General features: G+C 35.9%; 1 protein-coding gene across 1 annotated transcript in view; it reads right to left on the bottom strand.

Moving 5' to 3' along the window:
* LOC125095857 (integrin alpha-V) overlaps positions 1-19,568 on the bottom strand; it is a 105,969-nt gene that overhangs the window by 3,945 nt on the left and 82,456 nt on the right. The window contains exons 18-29 of the mRNA XM_047722401.1: positions 13,149-13,286; positions 11,492-11,559; positions 10,697-10,844; positions 10,078-10,170; positions 8,232-8,311; positions 6,969-7,049; positions 6,373-6,478; positions 5,607-5,765; positions 4,474-4,584; positions 936-1,049; positions 727-834; positions 40-162 (exon numbers count right to left, since the gene is read on the bottom strand). Of these exons, the coding sequence (XP_047578357.1) occupies positions 40-162; positions 727-834; positions 936-1,049; positions 4,474-4,584; positions 5,607-5,765; positions 6,373-6,478; positions 6,969-7,049; positions 8,232-8,311; positions 10,078-10,170; positions 10,697-10,844; positions 11,492-11,559; positions 13,149-13,286 (1,329 nt within the window). The remainder of the gene's footprint in view (positions 1-39; positions 163-726; positions 835-935; positions 1,050-4,473; positions 4,585-5,606; positions 5,766-6,372; positions 6,479-6,968; positions 7,050-8,231; positions 8,312-10,077; positions 10,171-10,696; positions 10,845-11,491; positions 11,560-13,148; positions 13,287-19,568) is intronic.

Raw genomic sequence — 19,568 nt, 5'->3', positions numbered from 1 at the left:
CTTCCCCTTCCTGCTGCTCTTCGCAAGTCTATTACTTACTCTGTACATTACAAATACCAAAACAGCCAGTAACAGCAATCCTGCCAGCACTGCTAAAATGATCACCCACACAGGCACAGGCATGGGTGCGGGCTGAATGCCCCAGGTGACATTAGTGGTAACCTGTTGGGGGGGAAAAGGTTTTGAGTTTTAAAAATAGTTCACTAAATCACTCAACAAATGTCTGAATGCCTATTACATTTTGTTTTAATGGTATTCACATTTTCTTTTCTTGTATATGATAATCTGTGATTATGTATTTGGTACTGAAGCATGCACATACGCACATAAAATTCCCAACAGCAGGTTAACTTCAAGGTACCTCTGAAGTGACTTTTAAATAATTTTAAATAATTGAATATCCAGCTTTGATGTATTGGTCCCATTTTTAATCCTCAAATTATAGATCTTTAAAATCTTTCACCTTCACCTTTTATAGTTAATTTCCAACTTTCTAACTTCATGGGGAAAAATTCCCCATGAAATCTCTTACATAGGGATGCTAAAGTAAAAAAATCTACCTTTAATAATTCTAAGGTGAGGGAGTTAAATAATATTTAACTAGGTTACAAGCCTACCAGGTAACTTTTACAATAGTTAGGGTGTCATTATTTAAAATAAAATAAAATAAAAATCTATGGCATTGAATGAGTACATTTATTCCATTTCCCCAAATCAATGACTTACTAATGTGGAGTTGAAGATATCCTCAATTGGAAGGTTCTTATAAGGAAATTCAATGACGTTAAAAGAAGCAGATGACTTCAGAGAGTATGAATGATTCTGGTTTTCTTTCTGTATGGAAATGATAATGAAATGATTTCCAAGATGTGAGGCCTTTTTCATGTCTTGGAGAAAATGGATAGACTGCTGAATGCTGTTATCTGTCTACTTACATTCATAAAGGTCTCAGTCCACAGCAGGGACTTTACATACAGGATGGCACTCTTTCCTCTGTCTAGTCGTCCAACCTGGCAGACAATCTTCAGGCACTCAGCAACTCCACAACCCTGCCAAAACGAATTCTTCACTTACAAGAAAAGTAATGTTGTTTTATGTGAGGAATAAAGAGATGATCCAGATTCTTTTGCCTTATAAGAATAATATTTAAAATGATAGGCTAATAGTGGAGTCTATGAATGCTTTTTGTTAAAAGGGGTCAGTTTTAGGGGAGCCTGGGTAGCTTAGTTGGTTAGGTGTCTGACTCAGTCTCAGCTCAGGTCTTCATCTCAGGGTTGTGAGGTCAAGCCCCATGTTGGGCTCCAAACTGGGCATGGAGCCTACTTAAAAAAAATAATAAAATAAAAATAAAAGGGTTGGTTTTAATGTGATTTGTTATATAAAGATAAGATCTATAATATTAAAAGATGTATTTTATGACCAGAAGTCAACATTCTTCTAGAAATTAATATTCTTAGGTAAACCCAGAGCATGATGATTATATTAAGACATAAAAATCCAATCTTCTATGCCTATGGAAAAGAAAAGAACCAGAATGAATCTTAACAGCTATGCCATGTCAGACCCGTAGAAATCAAGTGGCATGCTGATGGTCTTTGCTACATTCAGTGTTTTTATCAATAACTGGAAGGCAGGCAGTCAAAGATAGGAAATAATGACCACCTTGCATGTGCTGGTCAAACTGCATTAGACCTGTCACATGCATAGTTACACAACAATGCTATCCAGTAAGTAGTACCACTAGTCGATGACAAGGAATAACCAAGTTTCCATGACCCAGGGAAGGGCATCTGTGAGAAGCTGGTAACTAACACCACACTTAATGGTGAAAGAAAAATGCTTTCCCCCTAAGATCAGAAACAAGACAACAGTGCCCACTCATGACACTTTTATTCAAATTGTCCAGAGGGCCCTAGCCAGTACAATTAAGCAAGAAAAAAATTAAATAAAAGGTACCCAAATTGGAAAGGAAGAAGTAAAGCTATCTGTTCACAGATGACAGGATCTTATATACAAAAACACCAAAGATCCACAGTAAAACTATTAGAGCTAATAAACAAGTACAGAAAAGGTACAGAATGCAAGACTGATATATAAATAACTTGTATTTCTATATACCAATAATGAAAATTCTGAAGATGAAATTAAGAAAACAGTTCTATTTAAAAAAGAGCATCCCAAAAGAATAAAATACATAGAAGTATTTTAACCAAGAAAGTGCAAGGCTTGCATACACTTACTAGTGCAAAATATTTTTAAAAGAAATTAAAGAAGACCTAAATAAATGGAAAGATACCTCAAGTTCAAGAACTGTTAGACTTACTATTATTAAGATGAAAACACTCCTAAATTGTTACAGATCCAACAAAACTGCTACCAAAATTCCAACTACCTTTTCTGTAGAAATGATCAAGCTGATCCTAAAATTCATATGGAATTGCAAAGAACCCCACATAGCTAAAACAATCTTGTAAAAGAAGAAAATGTTCAAGGACTCACACTTCTCAATTTCAAAACTAACTACAGAGCTATAATAATCACAACAATTTGGTACTTGCATAAAGATACATGTATAGATCAAAATAAGACTCAGAAGTATAAAATTTAGAAAATTGCATACTGTAAATTGGTCAAAATGGTGAATTTTATATCATGTAAGTTTTATCTCAATTTTTTTAGAACGTAGTTCTATAGGAGGATAACGTACAGAATGAAAAGTGGGGTAGGGGTTAAAAGTAATTTCTATTTCACATGGGTTGGTGAGGGAAGTCCTGTCATAATCTGCCATTTAAGGACACTGGAAAGAGATGGGAAAATAAGCCACGGGTTTATCTGGACAAAGAGCATTCCCCCTAAAGAGCATTCCAGGCAGATGGGAGAAATATTTTCAAAGCCTGGATGCAGAAACATGTTTGGGTATGTCTATTTAATGAAAAACTAAGGTGGCCAAAATATGAGGAGCAGAGTAAGGAGAGAAAACGCAGCCAGCAAGTTCTAAGGGCCTAGATCTTGTTGGGCTTAAAGGCTTTACATGCTCTGGCTTCCTCTCTGACTTATATGGGAAGGCACTGGATTGACATGACCTCTTCACCATTTAAAAAAATCACTATGGCTCCTATTTGACAAATAAATTGTAATGGGGGGAAAAGACAAATATGGAGTCCAACTAGAAGTCTGGCAATAATCCAAGTGAGAGAGGAAGGTAGCCTGGGTAAGGCTGTAACAGTGGTATAGCTGCTGAGAAGGGGCCAGATTCAGGGTAATCTGAAAGTAGGTACTGATAGCATTTGCTAATATACAGGATGTGAGATTCGAAAGAAAAACAGGAGTCAATCACAATTCCCAGGTTCTGGACAATGAATTACTAAGACGTGGAACACTGTAGGAAGAGCAGAGTCGGGAAAACTCAGGGGTACATTCTTGGGATTAAATTTAAGATTGCTAATAAATATTTAAGAGGAGTTCCAGTAGGCAGTTGGATAATGGAGTCTGGAGTTCAATGCCTGGGATCAGATTAGGAATATAAATTGAAGTCATCCACACAGAGACAGTACTTATAGCCATGAGAGTGAGTAACATCCTCTAGTTTAGCACTGTCTGATCAGAGCTTCCTACAATCATGGAAATCATCAGTATGGAGATATCTCTGCCTCCCAAAGCAAGAGCCACATGTGGCTACCTGAAATGTCCCTGGTGTCTATAGTATTGGAAGGCAGAGATCTAATGAATGAATGTACATGGAGTAGGTAAGAAATCTGAGATGTGAGCCCTGGAACACTATAGAATTAAAGGTCTGGAAGTGAAGAATAAGTAGCTAGTTGTGACAGGCAAAGAGCCAAGAGAGCCGTGTCTCGGAAGTGAATGAGGAGTGATGGCACAAGAGAGGAAGTGACGAACAGGGCTAAAAGTCACTGAGAGTTGAGGCAGATGAAAACTAAGAAGACCTATGGAATGTGGTGACGTGAATGTAATTGGTGTTTGCTAATGAATATAAACACTATACTGGATTCCCCACTAGCTGATGGTTTGCAGATCTGTTAAATTTCAAAAACGTAAATGATAAGCCATATTATAACATTGTATTCCTTACACAGACTAACTCAACAAAAGTTGATCATAATGCTAATTATTCTTGTAATTCATTTTTGTTGAGGCCTCCTGGGTTTTTCTCCCAATACTGCACTAAAGCCTCCAAGATTAGGATGAGGTCAGGAAAGAGATCAGTTGGAGTACAGCTAGAAAAATAAATTGGAATATAAAATACTTTATTACCATCTATAAAGATAGATCATTTGAAGAAAATCTGGCATTAATTTGACTAGGAACAAGGAAAATAAGAGGAATGAATAGTATAAAAATATATGTGGTTCTTCCAAGCACAGCTGTCGTTATTTTTGAAGCGTTCTTTGGCATCGGTTCTATAATCACATATTTTTAAATGTTTAAAGTGCTTGTTGTTGAAGTGGCGCTTACCAAAGTGTGAACATCTCCTTCACTGAGGGTGAGATCGCGCTTGGTGATGAGATGGTTCCGGTCCCCTTGCCCAGGAACTGTGTCATTCTTTTCAGCTTGTGAATTTGAGATCTAGGATTACAGAGAAACTGGTGATATATAACAGTGGAAAACATTTTTGCATTGATGTTTTGGCATAAACCGTTATATGTGATTAAAACACCATGGCTGAAAACGTGTTAGGACAAATTTACCACTTAGTATATGGTAGAAAGTAAGCAGAGAGAGTCCTTAATATATGGAAAGTTACCTCTGCCTACCTATGATTTTCTTCTTCCCTTGCACAGCTAGGGGAGACACGGATAAAACACAAGGGAACAGCCTGAGATTTCATGGTGCACAATTGTGATAAATGTCAATCATGAATATATATCATTTCAAAAGAGCCTTTTGTTCTGTTTTCTTGACTTTCCTTAGTCCAAATTGGGCAAGAGCTTCTTATCCAAATACATGTGCTAGGATGGAGAGGACGTGCAAAAGTACAGAATTCCACAAAATGACATTTTTCTAAGTCACGGAAGTCAAAAGAGCCTGGTTAAGTAAAATGTTAGCTCTTTTTCCACAGACAAAAATTTGAACAACAAAACACCCCTGTAGCAATATCATATGTGGATAAACCACAATGCAATGGAACCAAAGTCGAACTGGGTCTCTTATTTATTTATTAAATAAATAAATGATTCAATAGGATTTCTCAGAGTAAGGAATTAATCCTTGCTTGTTATACAAATAAACAATTTAGTCCTTAGTGTACTGGTTATGAAGTAAAATATTTTTGTAGAATGGGTTTGTGTTATTAAAATAATTGTTTTATTTTGGGCACCTGGGTGGCTCAGTCGGTTAAGTGTCTACCCTCTGCTCTAGCCATGATCCCAGGGGTCCTGGGCTGGAAGTCCTGCATCGGGATCCCTGCTTTGCAGGGAGACTGCTTCTCCCTCTACCCCTCCCCCTTGCTCATCTCTCTCTCATTCTCGAATAAATAAATAAAATCTTTAAAAATAAATAAATGTTTTATTTCATACATTTCTCTCATAGATCTAGAAAGAAAAAGCATTAAATATCATCATAATAAAAATTGCTATTAAGCACATTACCTTAATTCTCAAAGGGTTGATCTCCATATCTGAAGTGCAGTTCATTGGCCCGTCAATTTCATATTGAAGGATGTATAACAAAGTATTATTGTTATATTTGTAAGGCCACTGAAGATTTAGCATTGCCTTGCTGAATGAACTTGGACCATTGTTTCTCAACTAATGGGGAAAAGAAAATGTAAATACTTTGGGCAAAAATCTATTCCTTAATCCTCCCCCTACACCAATTTTAGCTGAATTACAGCAGAGGTTCCATAGTTACTCTGACATTACAACATGATCATTACTGGCCAAAGGAGATCAAACTCAGCACTTGTCTCTACTATAGGGCGGTATATGTCAGGATAAAAATATATAACAAGAGGAAAATAGGAGAAAGTTTTCAAATGAAAGATGACAGAAAATTTTCTTTCTGTAGGAAGAAAATTCTGATGATCTGCTACAGGCACTTTCAATTTTTAGTTAGAACCTCAAAACATCCATATGAAAATACTCAACGATGATCTATTGCTTTTATTCAAGTAGAATTAACTGGTTTTAGATAACAATTTGTATAAACTGCATTCTTTAACCACTTGAAGCTACTTGTCTTTAAAAAAGGAACTTCTGAATAGGGAAGCAATTCAAAGAAAGTTCTGATACATCCTTAAAAAAACAATGCAGTTTATATAATCATTATGCAGATTTGGTTTTTTATAAGTAGCCTATCTGTTCTTCTCTTTAAAGGCTCTCTACCACGTATCAGTTAAAGCTAACAACGGCAAACCTCATAGATGTGCTGAACAACTGGCCCAACATCTTCTTCAGTCTCAGGGTTCTCCTTATGCTCCCAGTTTGGAATTGGAAGAAAGATATGATCAGGACTTGAAACTCTAAACAATGACCAAAGAAAACCTACCATGAATACCAAACTGATATGGTCAGTTCATTTTCAAAAGTACCCTGTATCCAAATGAATCAAATCATTACCAATTAAAAATATACATATTTAAAAGAAAAAAAGCTGTATGTATATGTGAACATCCACACATACCTACACACAAACTACTCATTACTGAATCTAATGTAATAGGTGAATTGGCAAATGAAGTCACATAAAAGTTCAACACACTTATTTTGTGCCTGCTGTTGCCACATCCGGTTTATTTCCAGAGGTTACCAAATAAATATTTGGGGCTTTGGAATACACCTAGGACCTTATTTCTACAGAAGCTATAGCGCTAGTAAAACTACCATGAAACTTGGAGGGCTATTTCCCGCAAGAAGCTACTGAGCCTCATAGTTGCTTTTAAAAAGTAATTGCGTTTTAAAGCAGTTTAAATCTCACAAGAATGAGACACTCAACTCAGTCATCATACTGACCCTCTTATCTCAACAGCAGCTAAGACAGCGAGGTCAGCTCTGTAAGAAACAACTGGGCTTACTTTGTCAAAGAGATTGGAGCTGAAAAAGAAAAAATACACGTTTAGGCTTGAACTAAGCATGATCATCATCAAAGACATACAGAGGGAAATGCAGTGAAACGAAAAATGAACAAATTAAAAGCAACAAAGAAAGGAAAAAACTACTAAAATGATTTTCATTGGCATTTAATTCCAAAATGACCAAATTTTACTTCTTTTACTTTTGTTTTACAAGCTCAAATCTCAAATTATTCTTAGGATAGAAATATTGATTTTTTAAATGGCATAATAAAAAATGAAAAACATATTTTCTACAAAGATGTTCATCACAGTTGGAAAAAAAAAATTAGAGGCAGGGGTGCCTGGGTGGCTTAAGTGTCCAACTCTCAATTTCGGCTCAGGTCATGATCTCACGGTCATGAGATGGAGCCCGCGTTTGGCTCCATGCTCAGCACAGAGTCTGCTTGAGATACTTCTTTTTTTTTTTTAAGATTTTATTTATTTATTTGACAGACAGAGATCACAAGTAAGCAGAGAGGCAGGCAGAGAGAGAGGAAGGGAAGCAGGCTCTCTGTTGAGCAGAGCCCGATATGGGACTCTATTCCAGGACCCTGGGATCATGACCTGAGCCAAAGGCAGAGGCTTTAACTCACTGAGCCACCCAGGCACCCCCTGCTTGAGATTCTTTCTCTCCCTTTGCCCTTCTGCCCGCTTGCTTGGTCTCTCTCTCTCAAAATCAATAAAATCTTAAAAAAAAAAAACTGGAGGCAACTTAAATGTCCACCAATAAGGAAAATGGTTAAACATATAGAGACGTGTTCAAGTAAAATAAGAATCTTATTCTGTAAAAGAAACTGATATAATATGATATATAACAAAATGTTCACAGGGGTATCTATGAGTAATTATTGTTTTCTTTCTATTTGTTTCTAGATTTTCCATATTTTTAGTATTTACGACATTAATATATTTATACAAAACAATGAATACTATTTTATTTTTAAAAATGATAATCAACCTTGAAAAGTGAACACTGAAAACATTATGAGTGAAATTTTTAAAATAAAATTAAAAAATAAAAATAATAATAAAAATGATATAGTCAAGTACTGAAATTTCAGCCTACTCTATTCCATAACATTGAGAATATATTACATAATATGTTTATGACAAGTAACATTTCCTCAGTAGTTATTACAAACTAAAAAAGTTGTTTCCATACCTTTGGATCTGTAAATCGAATTTCACAGAAGTATCCATCTCTGATTGCTGGTGGACACTGAAACGAAGACCAGCTAGGAGCTGAAGAGGGAGGAAGAGATAGCACTGTATTAATTAAAACAATGTCTAATCAGTGAAATTTAAATTCCAATGTCCAAATATAAAGAGTTGTTCCAAAATAGGGTTTTTCTGAGCTTATAATAAAACTGAAAACACTCTAACAGAGATAATTAAATCTGATCTTCTATTGAATCTCTTTAAGAGATCATAAAGAAACCTACTTAATAATTATTAACATAATTTTATGTACTCATAATAATATATTATAAATATATTATATTTATATTTATATATATTTATATATTATATTTATATATATTATATATATAATATATTATAAACAATGCAAAAGTGAGTATCTGTTGATTCAGTGACAGGACAACAATTCTGCACACTGATTTGGTGACAGGAAATTAACAACTGAACTTGTGTTAATGGAGCAGAAAGGAAGAATGAACAAATTTAAAAAGTGAGAGAACCTCGCTTACACAAGGCTTGAGAGGTAGGGTTAGAGCCAGAACTTCTCTATGCCTATCACAACTCCACTAACAATAATCATCCTAATTCCTGCAGGGGAACATTGTTCTTAAAGAAAACAACTGGGACTCCTGAGTGGCTCAGTTGTTAAGAGTCTGCCTTCCACTCAAGTCATGATCCCAGGGTCCTGGGATCGAGCCCCATGTCAGGCTCCCTGCTCAGCAGGAAGCCTGCTTCTCCCTCTCCCACTCCCTTTGCTTGTATTCCCTCTCTCACTGTCTCTGTCAAATAAATAAATAAATAAAATCTTTTTTAAAAAACCTGAGCTAACAGGGTAAGAGAAAGCAGGCTTCTTGGGGATTATTTATGATACACAAAAATGGAACTTCTGGGGGGGACTTCATCAAACCACCTCTCACTTTATAAAGCCTGGAGCGGGCCACTTGAAATAACTTGAAATTATCTACACTGGATGCAGGGCTCGATCTCATGACTCTGAAATCATGACCTGAGCTGAAACCAATAGTCAAACACTTAACTGACTGAGCCACCCAGGCACCACCACAAGGTTGATTATTTATATTCACTATGCTGTGCATTATACCTCTAAGGCTTATTTACTATTAGCTTCCAAGTCTGTACCTTTAAATAATAATCTAACAGGAAAGATAAACAGATCTTCAGATTACCAAAGTCTTTGTACTATAATTAAATTTTATAGAAAAAGTAGCAAGAAAAAAAGATGAAATATACTCCCATTTTTCCTTGATACTAAGAGTTCTCTAGCTATATGTTTGTTCACTTTTTAGAGCATTTCAGAAGCAGACCCATTGACTGCATTTTCTCAAACTCTTGGGCTCCCTTCTCCACCTCAAGGGGAGCCTGATCCAACTAAGATGCTCTATGATTCTATTTGGGACGATGATAAAGTTTCAAATTCATGAGATAATTCTATCACACTTAATAATGAGAGTCTTGGTATCTGTCAGATTGGCTTTAAGGATTCATTAAATCATTTGGTAAAAATATCAGAGTTACAATTTTAGTCCTTAGTTTAACCCATGTTCTCAATTCATTTAGTAAAATGAAGGCAGTGTAAACACTGCTTATTGAATACAGTGTAATAGCGCAATCCATTATTATATTTTCTCAGTTATAATCAAACTCTGATAATCGTTACATTCTAAATTGAAACCAATTTACAGAGACATTCTGAAATATTTATAAAAAAAATTTCTGTGGAAAAACCCACAGAAAAATATGCTTTTTTCTTTAAAAGAAAAAAAATCCATTTAGTTAAAATATCTTACTTGAGTTCCAGCCTTCATTGGGTTTCCAAGATCACATACCACCTGGCGGGTTTGGTTTTCTGTCTTAAATGCACAGGAAAGTCTTGCTAAGGCCTTTGACAGCCAAAAAAGGGGGGGGGGGAGATTGAAAGGAAAATAAATTAATGACCCCCCAAAAACACACTATAAAATTCCTAGACAACATCATGCAGTTGCATAGTTAAGCTTCTTATTTTAAAAATATATCCATCCATTTGAGCAAATGGGGAGTGGGTATGGGAGAAGCCAGAATTGTGTACAACTGCCACATATGAATGTAAAGGTATTTCTAAAAGATCCCTAGAGGATTTAGACACATAACCTTATTACCCCTAACAAATTATTTGATGGACAGGCTAGGACACTTTATCTATCTGACCTTGTTTCAGGCACTTAGCTAGCAATTCTAAAAACATCCCATCAATGCATTATGCAAAGTATTAGGCTTGAAAGGAATTATATAAGACAGGCACTCTACTGCCTAGCAATTTAGCCTTAAGTAGAATGGCTAAGCTTGTACTACACTAAATAGGGGAGTAACTCATTAATGTTAATGAGATCTATGAGTGCGTTTTAATTTTTAAAGAGGCAGTGTGCTTACTTCACTATTGCGGACAACTCCGATGAAATCAGCCTGCGGGGGGATGGAAACGATGAGCTCAGCTTCATAGGCACCTTCTCCTTGATTCTGAGCCTTAACAATTAATGTCAGAGGATTGTCGTCCCCAATATAAATCTTCTTTTGATCACTACAAGTTAATACAAATCTAGACAATGAAAAAAAACTGCACGGGGAGAGCATAGTTGTTCAAAGAAACAAAAGAAATATATAGCACTGACATGTTCAACAGTGTTTCAAGATATTTTAAGCCTATTTCACGGCTCAACAGAAAACTGGAAATAGCACACTGGATGCAAATCCAATGCTTCTTTCAGGAAAAAAAGAATTAATGCCACTAATATATCACTACCAGTCATATCTATTGAAGTAATTTTGTATCTCTTTGTAGGTACTTAATTCCCTTAATTTTTTTCTAAAAGCTGAATTAATCACTGTCATGATTCTCAAAATATTCTTTAAAATTTATATACCATAAAATACTAAACAGATTCCTGTAGTTAACAGGGTATCTACAATGAAATATATCTTTAAGAGATATTACTTTGTAACACTGCTCATCCTGCATGGAAATAGATTTGTCAACCTAGGCAAGTAGCAAAAACAGTGCTTATTTTTTCAAAGTTCAATACTGATAGTTTTACTACTACAGAAAATCATGAATTATCCTCCTTTATAACTAGTTCACATTAAAATATACTATTGCTTTGAACAGAAAAGTGTGTTCTTCCATTTAAATTTCTTGTTATACTGTTTAATGTTTGGAGCAAAACTTACCTATCTACAGAAACTTCCAATTTGGGTTTGCAGACATTGTCTTCACCACAGTCAAGCAGAATATGGGCCTAGAAAAAAGCATTTTATTGTTTCTGCATGAAAAAATACCAAAGTAGGACACATAAGCAGTGTAAATCAATATAAATCAATGTATATGTAGGTATATGTGAATATACATAAACACACATATATTTATATGCACTCATCAACCTGTTTGCATACCTAAATGTAAAAAATATCATGGCTGCTTTTTTAAAAAGATGTATTTATTTTAGGGACAGAGAGAGAGAGACAAAGAATCCTCAAGCAGACTTCCCACTGAGCGCAGAGCCCAATACAGAGCTCGATCCCGGGACCCTGAGATCATGACTTGAGCTGAAATCAAGAGTCGGATGCTCAAACGACAGCTGCCCAGGAGCCCCATGGCTGCTTATTTTTAAATAGGTCAGTGTAGCTAGTCAAGAATGAAAAAGAAGAAAAACACTCATAGCATATAATACAATTAGCTGGAACATTTTAGTTCTATCTCAAATTAAGTTGTTATGATTTTGGAATGAATTGTTATACAGAAGAGAAAGTACAGTCAAGAAATGAAGATTTGAAAAAAAAAGAAGAAAAGAAATGAGGATTCAGCATGAACCTGCTGCTGCTAGCTAAGTTGCATGATCTTGGGAAAAACAAATTTCCCTTTCAGAATTTCTTGTTGCAGACTATGCCTCTGTCAACATCATGGAAATATGGCTGCAGAGTGTAAAAGAATCAGGAGCTATGGGCACATGGAAGCAATTCTGATGGGCACACCAAAAGGAACGGAAACTGGACAAAATGAGTCCAGCATATTCGTGGCCATTTGGAAGGAGATGAAGGAAAGGGGACTAGAAGCACTGAAATTAACCAATCCAGGATGGATGAAATAAACAAAAAACCCTGAATTTTCTCCATTTAGATCTGGAGGCTAGAGCAGTATGGAAAATCCAAAAGAAAGAAATAGTGGGAAGTAGCAGAAGAGGTTGGGCAGAATATGGAAAGAAGGAATCTCAAATTTTTAAAAGAAGAAAGAAGAAAAAGAAGAAGCCATTCCTCATCTATTGTTAATATTCAAAAAGCTTCAAGCCCAGGGACAGACAAAAAGAAGAGAGAAAATGATTTAAAGGGGAAAATAATGAAAGGATTCCTCTTCTAAGTCACAGGGGATATGCAGAAGAGAATAAAATTGCATGACACAGATCTTAACTATCAATTTAACTGGAATGAAACAATATACATGAATTAATTAAATGACAGAGATGTAAGAGGTTGCATATGTGTACACATATACTATTTTTTATAATTAAAATGTAAAGCTAAGAAAACATAGATATAAAATTTGTTTATCAAAAACAGTAAAATAGTTTGTAAACAGACTGGCACTTTGTTTTCCTTGAACTATTTTACTATTTAATGTGTATGAAACATGACCCTGCTTTCTCCGCATATAACTAAATTCTGAGTGGCTTCAAATATATCTGACCCAAAAATTCAGATTCTTTCCTCTGACTTCTTTGACTAGAAACCCAACATTTTAAAAGCAATCCCATATGATATTTAAAAAGATGAAGTGTAAGACTTTAAAAAAATTAAAGTATAAAATTAGTGACAAGTGGAGATAGTACAGTACCTGTCGACTAACGTTGGCGGGAGTGAACTGGTTAAGAATGGGTTGCAAGCCTGTCGCATCAGCAGCTGTTCTGTAATCCAACCGGTACTCCATAAAAACGGTAATTGGAGTGAGTTTGTCTCTAAATTCAGATTCATCCTAGAAACAGAAAAGCTCCTAATTAATGATAATACCAATCTATGACATCAAACAATCTAGAGAAATTTCTAAGTGTAAACACAAAGCCAGCCATATTCAACCCTGATCCAATTCTACCAGAATTCTGAAAAACTACACTTATGTAGAATAAGAGTATCCAAAAAGATTTATTATTCAGTGAGAACCCTTAGTTTTTGTTTATAATAGAATACTGGATTCATACAAAAATATTTAAGGCATGTTAAAAAAACACGTGCTCCACAACCAAAATAACTAGAATATTACCAATAATGCTTAAGGTAACCAGGAGTTCCTTATCGTTTCTTCTCAGAGGTTACCACCATCCTACATTTTAAGTACAATCCTTTCCCTGTTTTCAGTATTTCACTATATTGTATATTTGTCCTTAAAAATTATATTTTTCAGTTTGCTTTTCCTTTTTTCCATATTATTTCAAACAAAGGTCATATGTATTCTTTTGTGATTTGCTTTCTCTTCAAGACCCTTGTTAAGATTCATCCATGCTGTTGGAAACAGCTGAAGTTAGTTTTCACTATTGAGTAGTATCTCATCAAATATTAAACTCATAATATAATTACTCATTCTCCTGTCAAAAGTTATTTGAATTGTTTTGGGCGTTTTGTTTTTGCTATTACAAAAACAAAAACAAAAAAAACCAATTCTACATAGTGGCAAGTAGATTTTTGAGCTCTAGAAAATCATACCATATTATTTTCCTAAGTCTTTACAACTTACACTGCCATCAGCAGTGTGTAAGAATTCCATTAATTCACATCATGACCAACAAACAAGTACTTGCAGACTTTGAATGTAAGATGATGGTATTTGTTCATATAAATTTTTTTTTGCTTTACATTTTTAAAATTTAAATTAATTAACAAAGAGTATATTATTAGTCTCAAAGGTAGAGTTAGGTGATTCATCAGTCTTCTATAATACCCAGTGCCCATTACTTCACATTCCCTTCTTAATGTCTACCACCCAGTTACCCTCCCCCATCAGAAAACCTATGATTAAAGCTCTCTTATGGTTTGTCTCCCTCTCTGATTTCATCTTATTTTTCCCTCCCTTCTCCTATGATCCTGTGTTTTGTTTCTTAAATTCTGCATATCAGTGAGATCATATAATTGTCTTTCTCCAACTGACTTATTTCACTTAGCATACCATTTAGATCCATCCATGTCATTGCAAATGGCAAGACTTCATTTTTTGATGCCTGAGTAGTATTCTGATGTATTTATATACCACATCTTTATCCATGCATCTGTCGATTGGCACTGGAGCTCTTTCCACAGTTTAGCTATTGAGAACACTGCTGCTATAATACACTGGAGTTCAGGTGCCCCTTCAGATCACTACATTTGGATCCTTGGGGTAGATACCTACTAGTGCTATTGCTGGGTCACAGGATAGCTCTATTTTCAATTTTTTAAGGAACCTCCATTCTATTTTCCAGAGTGGCTGCACCAGCTTGCATTCCCACCAACAGTATAAGAGGGTTCCCTTTTCTCCACATCCTCACCAACATCTCTCATTTCCTGACTTGTTCATTTTAACCATTCTGACCTGTGTGAGGTGGTATCTAACTGTGGTTTTGATTTTTATTTCCCTGATGCCGAGTGACGTGGAGCACTTTTTCATGTGTCGGTTGGCCATATGGATGTCTTCTTTACAGAAGTGTCTGTTCATGTCTTCTGCCCATTTATTGATCAGATTATCTGTTCTTTGGGTGCTGAGTCTGACTAAGTTCTTTATAGATTCTGGACACTAGTCCTTTATCTGATAAGACATTTGCAAATATCTCCACCCATTCAGAGGGCTATCTTTTGGTTTTGTCAACTGTTTCCTTTGCTGTGTGAAAGCTTTTTATCTTAATGAAGTCCCAATAGTCAATTTTTGCCTTTGTTTCCCTTTCCTTTGGACTTATATCTAGCAAGAAATTGCTGGACCAAGGTCACAGAGGTTGCTGCCTATGTTCTCCTCTAGGATTTTGATGGATTCCTGTCTCACATCGAGATTGTTCATCCATTTTAAGTCTATTTTTGTGTATGCTATAAGGAAATGGTCCAGTTTCATTCCTCTGGCATGTGGCTGTCCAATTTTCCCAACACCATTTGTTGAGGAGACTGTCTTTTTTCCACTGGATGTTCTTTCTTGCTTTGTCAAAGATCAGTTGACCATAGAGTTGAGGGTCCTTTTCTGGGTTCTCTATTCTGTTCCACTGATCTAGGTGTCCATTTTTGTGCCAGTATCATACTGTCTTAATAATTATACCTTTGTAATAGAGCTTAACTCCAGGATTATGATGCCACCAGCTTTGGTTTTCTTTTTTCAACAATTCCTTTGGCTATTCAGGGTCTTTTCTGGTTCCATACAAATTTTAGGATTATTTATTCCAGCTCTGTGAAAAAAGTTGATAGTATTTTGATAGCAATTTCATTGAATGTATAGATTGCTCTAGGTAGCATAGACGTTTTAACAATATATGTTCTTCTACTCCATGAGCATTGAATGTTTTTCCATTTCTTTGTGTCTTCCTCAATTTCTCTCATGAGTGTTCTATATTCTTCTGAGTACAGATCCTTTGCCTCTTTGGGTAGGTTTATTTCCAGGTATCTTCAAGTTTCTGGTCCATCTGTAAACGGGATCGACTCCTTAAATTCTCTTTTTTCTGGCTCATTGTTAGAATATAGAAATGCAACCGATTTCTGTGCACTGATTTTATATCCTGCCATTTTGCTGAATTCCTGAACGAGTTCTAGCAATTTTGGGGTGGAGTCTTTTGAGTATTCCACACAGAGTATCATGTCATCTGCGAAAACTGAGTTTGATGACTTCTCTGCCAATCTGAATGCCTTTTATGTCTTTTTATTGTCTGATTGTTGAGGCTAGGACTTCTAGTACTGTGTTGATCAACAGTGGTGAAAGTGGACATCCCTGCCATGTTCCTGACCTTAGGGGAAAAGCTGTCAGTTTTTCTCCATTGAGAATGATATTCTCTGTGTGCTTTTTGTATATGGCTTTTATGATATTGACATATGTTCCTTCTATCCCTACACTGTGAAGAGTTTTGATCAGGTGTATCTAGAAGATCATATGGTTCTTGTCCTTTCTTATATTTATGTGATGTATCACATTTACTGATTTGTGGATGCTAAGCCACCCTTGCAGCCCAGCAGAAAATCCCACTTGGTTGTGGTGAATAATCCTTTTAATGTACTGCTGGATCCTACTGGCTAGTATCTTGGTGAGAATTTTTCATCCATGTTCATCAGGGATATTGGTCTGTAATTCTATATTTGCTGGGGTCTGGTTTAAGGATCAAGGTAATGCTGGCCTCACAGAGTCTGGAAGTTTTCCTTCCATTGCTATTTTCTGAAACAGCTTCAGAAGAATAGGTATTAATTCCTCTTTAAATGTTTGGTAGAATTCCCTTAGGAAGCCATCTGGTCCTGGACTCTTGTTAGAGGAGATTTTTGATTATTGCTTCAATTTCCTTCCTGACTGTGCATCTGTTCAGGTTTTCTATTTCTTCCTGCTTCAGTTTTGGTAGTTTATTTATTTCTGGAAATGCATCCATGTCTTCCAGATTGCCCAATTTGTTGGCATATGGTTGCTCATGATATGTTCTTATAATTGTTTTATTTCTTTGGTGTTGGTTGTGATCTCTCCTCCTTCATTCATGATTTTATTTGGGTCCTTTATCTTTTCATTTTGGTAAGTCTGGCCAGGGGAGTATCAATCTTACTTATTCTTTCAAAGAACCAGCTCCTAATTTTGTTGATCTGTTCTACTACTCTTTGGTTTCTAATTTCTAATTCACTGATATTTTTTTTTCTCTAACCTTTATTAATTCTCTTCTTCTACTGGGTTTAGGCTTAATGTGCTGCTCTTTCTCCAGCTCCTTTAGGTGTAAGGTTAGGTTGTATATTTGAGACCTTTCTTATTTCTTGAGAAAGGCTTGTATTTCTATATACTTGCCTCTTAGGACTGCTTTTGTGGCATCCCAAAGATTTTGAACTGTTGTGTTTCATTTTGAACAGTTGTGTTTTCATTTGTTTCCACTTTTTTATAATTCCATAATTTTTTAAATTCTTCTTTAATTTCCTGGTTGACCCATTCATTTTTAATAGGATGCTCTTTAGCCTCTATGTATTTGAGTTCTTTCCAAATTCCCTCTTGTGAGTGAGTTCAAGTTTCAAAGCACTGTGGTTTGAAAATACACAGGGGGGGGCGCCTGGGTGGCTCAGTGGGTTAAGCTGCTGCCTTCGGCTCAGGTCATGATCTCAGAGTCCTGGGATCGAGCCCCACATCGGGCTCTCTGCTCAGCAGGGAGCCTGCTTCCTCCTCTCTCTCTGCCTGCCTCTCTGTCAAATAAATAAATAAAAATCTTTAAAAAAAAAAAAAAAGAAAAAAGAAAATACACAGGGAATGACCCCAATCTTTTGGTACCAGTTGTGACCCATATTCTGCAGAATGTTCTACGTGCACTCAAGGAGAATGTGTATTCTGTTGCTTTAGGATGGAATGCTCTGAATATATCTGTGAAGTCCACCTGGTCCAGTGTGCCATTCAAAGCCCCTGTTTCCTTACTGATTTTCTGCTTAGATGATTTGTCCATTGCAGTGAGTGGGGTATTAAAGTCCCCTATTGTTATTGTAATAGTATCAAAGTATTTCTTTAGTTTTGTTATTAATTGGTTTATATAATTGGCTGCTCCTATGTTAGGGGCATCAATATTTATCTTCTTGTTGGACAGACCCTTTAATTATAATATAATGGTTTTTCCTCATCTCTTATTACAATCTTGGTTTAAAATCCAATTTGTCTGATATAAGGATTGCTACCCTCGCTTTCTCTTGATGTCCATTAGCATGATAAATGTTCTCCACCCCCTCACTATCATTCTGGAGGTGCTTTGGGTCTAAAATGCATCTCCTGCAGACAGCATATGGATGGGTCTTGCTTATTTATCTAATCTGATACCCTGTGTCTTTTGGTTGGGGCATTTAGCCCATCTACATTCAGAGTAACTACTGACAGACACAAATTTAGTGTCACTGTATTCCCTGTAAAGTCACTGTTTCTGTATATTGTCTCTGTTCCTTTCTGGTCTATGTTACTTTGGGCTCTCTCTTCACTTAGAGGATCCCCTTTAATATTTCTTGCAGGCGTGGTTTTGTGATCACAAATTCTTTTAACTGCTGTTTGTCCTGGAAGCTTTTTCTCTCTTCTATTTTGAATGACATCCTGGCTGGATAAAGTATTCTTGGCTGCATCTTTTTCTCATTTAGGACCCTGAATATACCATGCCAGTCCGTTCTAGCCTACCAGGTTTCTATGGATAGCTTGGCTGCCAATCTAATGTTTCTACCATTGTAGGTTAAGGTAAAGGTTGTCCTGAACTGCTTTCAGGACTTTTTCTCTTTGTCTCTGAGATTTGCAAGCTTCACTATTATATGTCAAGATGTTGATCTATTTTTATTGATTTTTGAGGGTGACTCTCTGTGTCTCCTGGACTTGAATGCCTGTTTCCTTCCCCAGATTAGACAGGTTCTCAGCTAGAATTTGCTCCCAAATACCTTCTGCCCCTCTCTATCGCTCTTCTTCTGGGATCCCAATTATTCTAATATTGTTTCACTTTATGGTATTACTTATCTCTCAAATTTTCTCCTCATGATCCAATAACTGTTTATCTCTTTTTCTCAGCTTCTTTACTCTCCATCCATTTTGTCTTCTATGTCACTAAGTCTCTCTTCTGCCTCATTTATCCTAATAGTTAGAGCCTCCATTTTTTATTGCATCTCAGTGGCCTTTTTATTTCAACTTGATTACATTTTAGTTATAGTACTTCTCCAGAAAGGGATTCTCTAGTATTTTCTATGCTTTTTTCAAGCCCAGCTAATATCTTTATAATTGGTATTCTGAACTCTAGATCTGACATCTTACTTATATCCACACTGATTAGGTCTCTGGCAGTCAGTACTCTCTTGTTCTCTTTTCTTGAGGTGGGTTTTCCTTCTTGTCATTCTGTCCAGAGAAGAACAGATGAACAGAAGAACAATATACTAAAATGGCAACAACAATCCCAGAGAAAAATACACTAAATAAGAAGAGACCCAAAACTGGAAAAAATAAAAATAAAAAAAATTGAGAAAGAGAAAATATAAACAGGTGAACAGAACAGAGCAAAACACTGGATCCTATATGTATTTTGGTCTGTTTGTTAGAAAACTAGATCCCAAAACTGTAAAGACAGAA

This window comes from Lutra lutra, chromosome 3, assembly GCF_902655055.1.
Source record: "Lutra lutra chromosome 3, mLutLut1.2, whole genome shotgun sequence".
Lineage (NCBI taxonomy): Eukaryota > Metazoa > Chordata > Mammalia > Carnivora > Mustelidae > Lutra > Lutra lutra.
The sequence above is the reverse complement of the archived record's forward strand: the minus strand, read 5'-3'. Positions and strand labels throughout refer to the sequence as shown.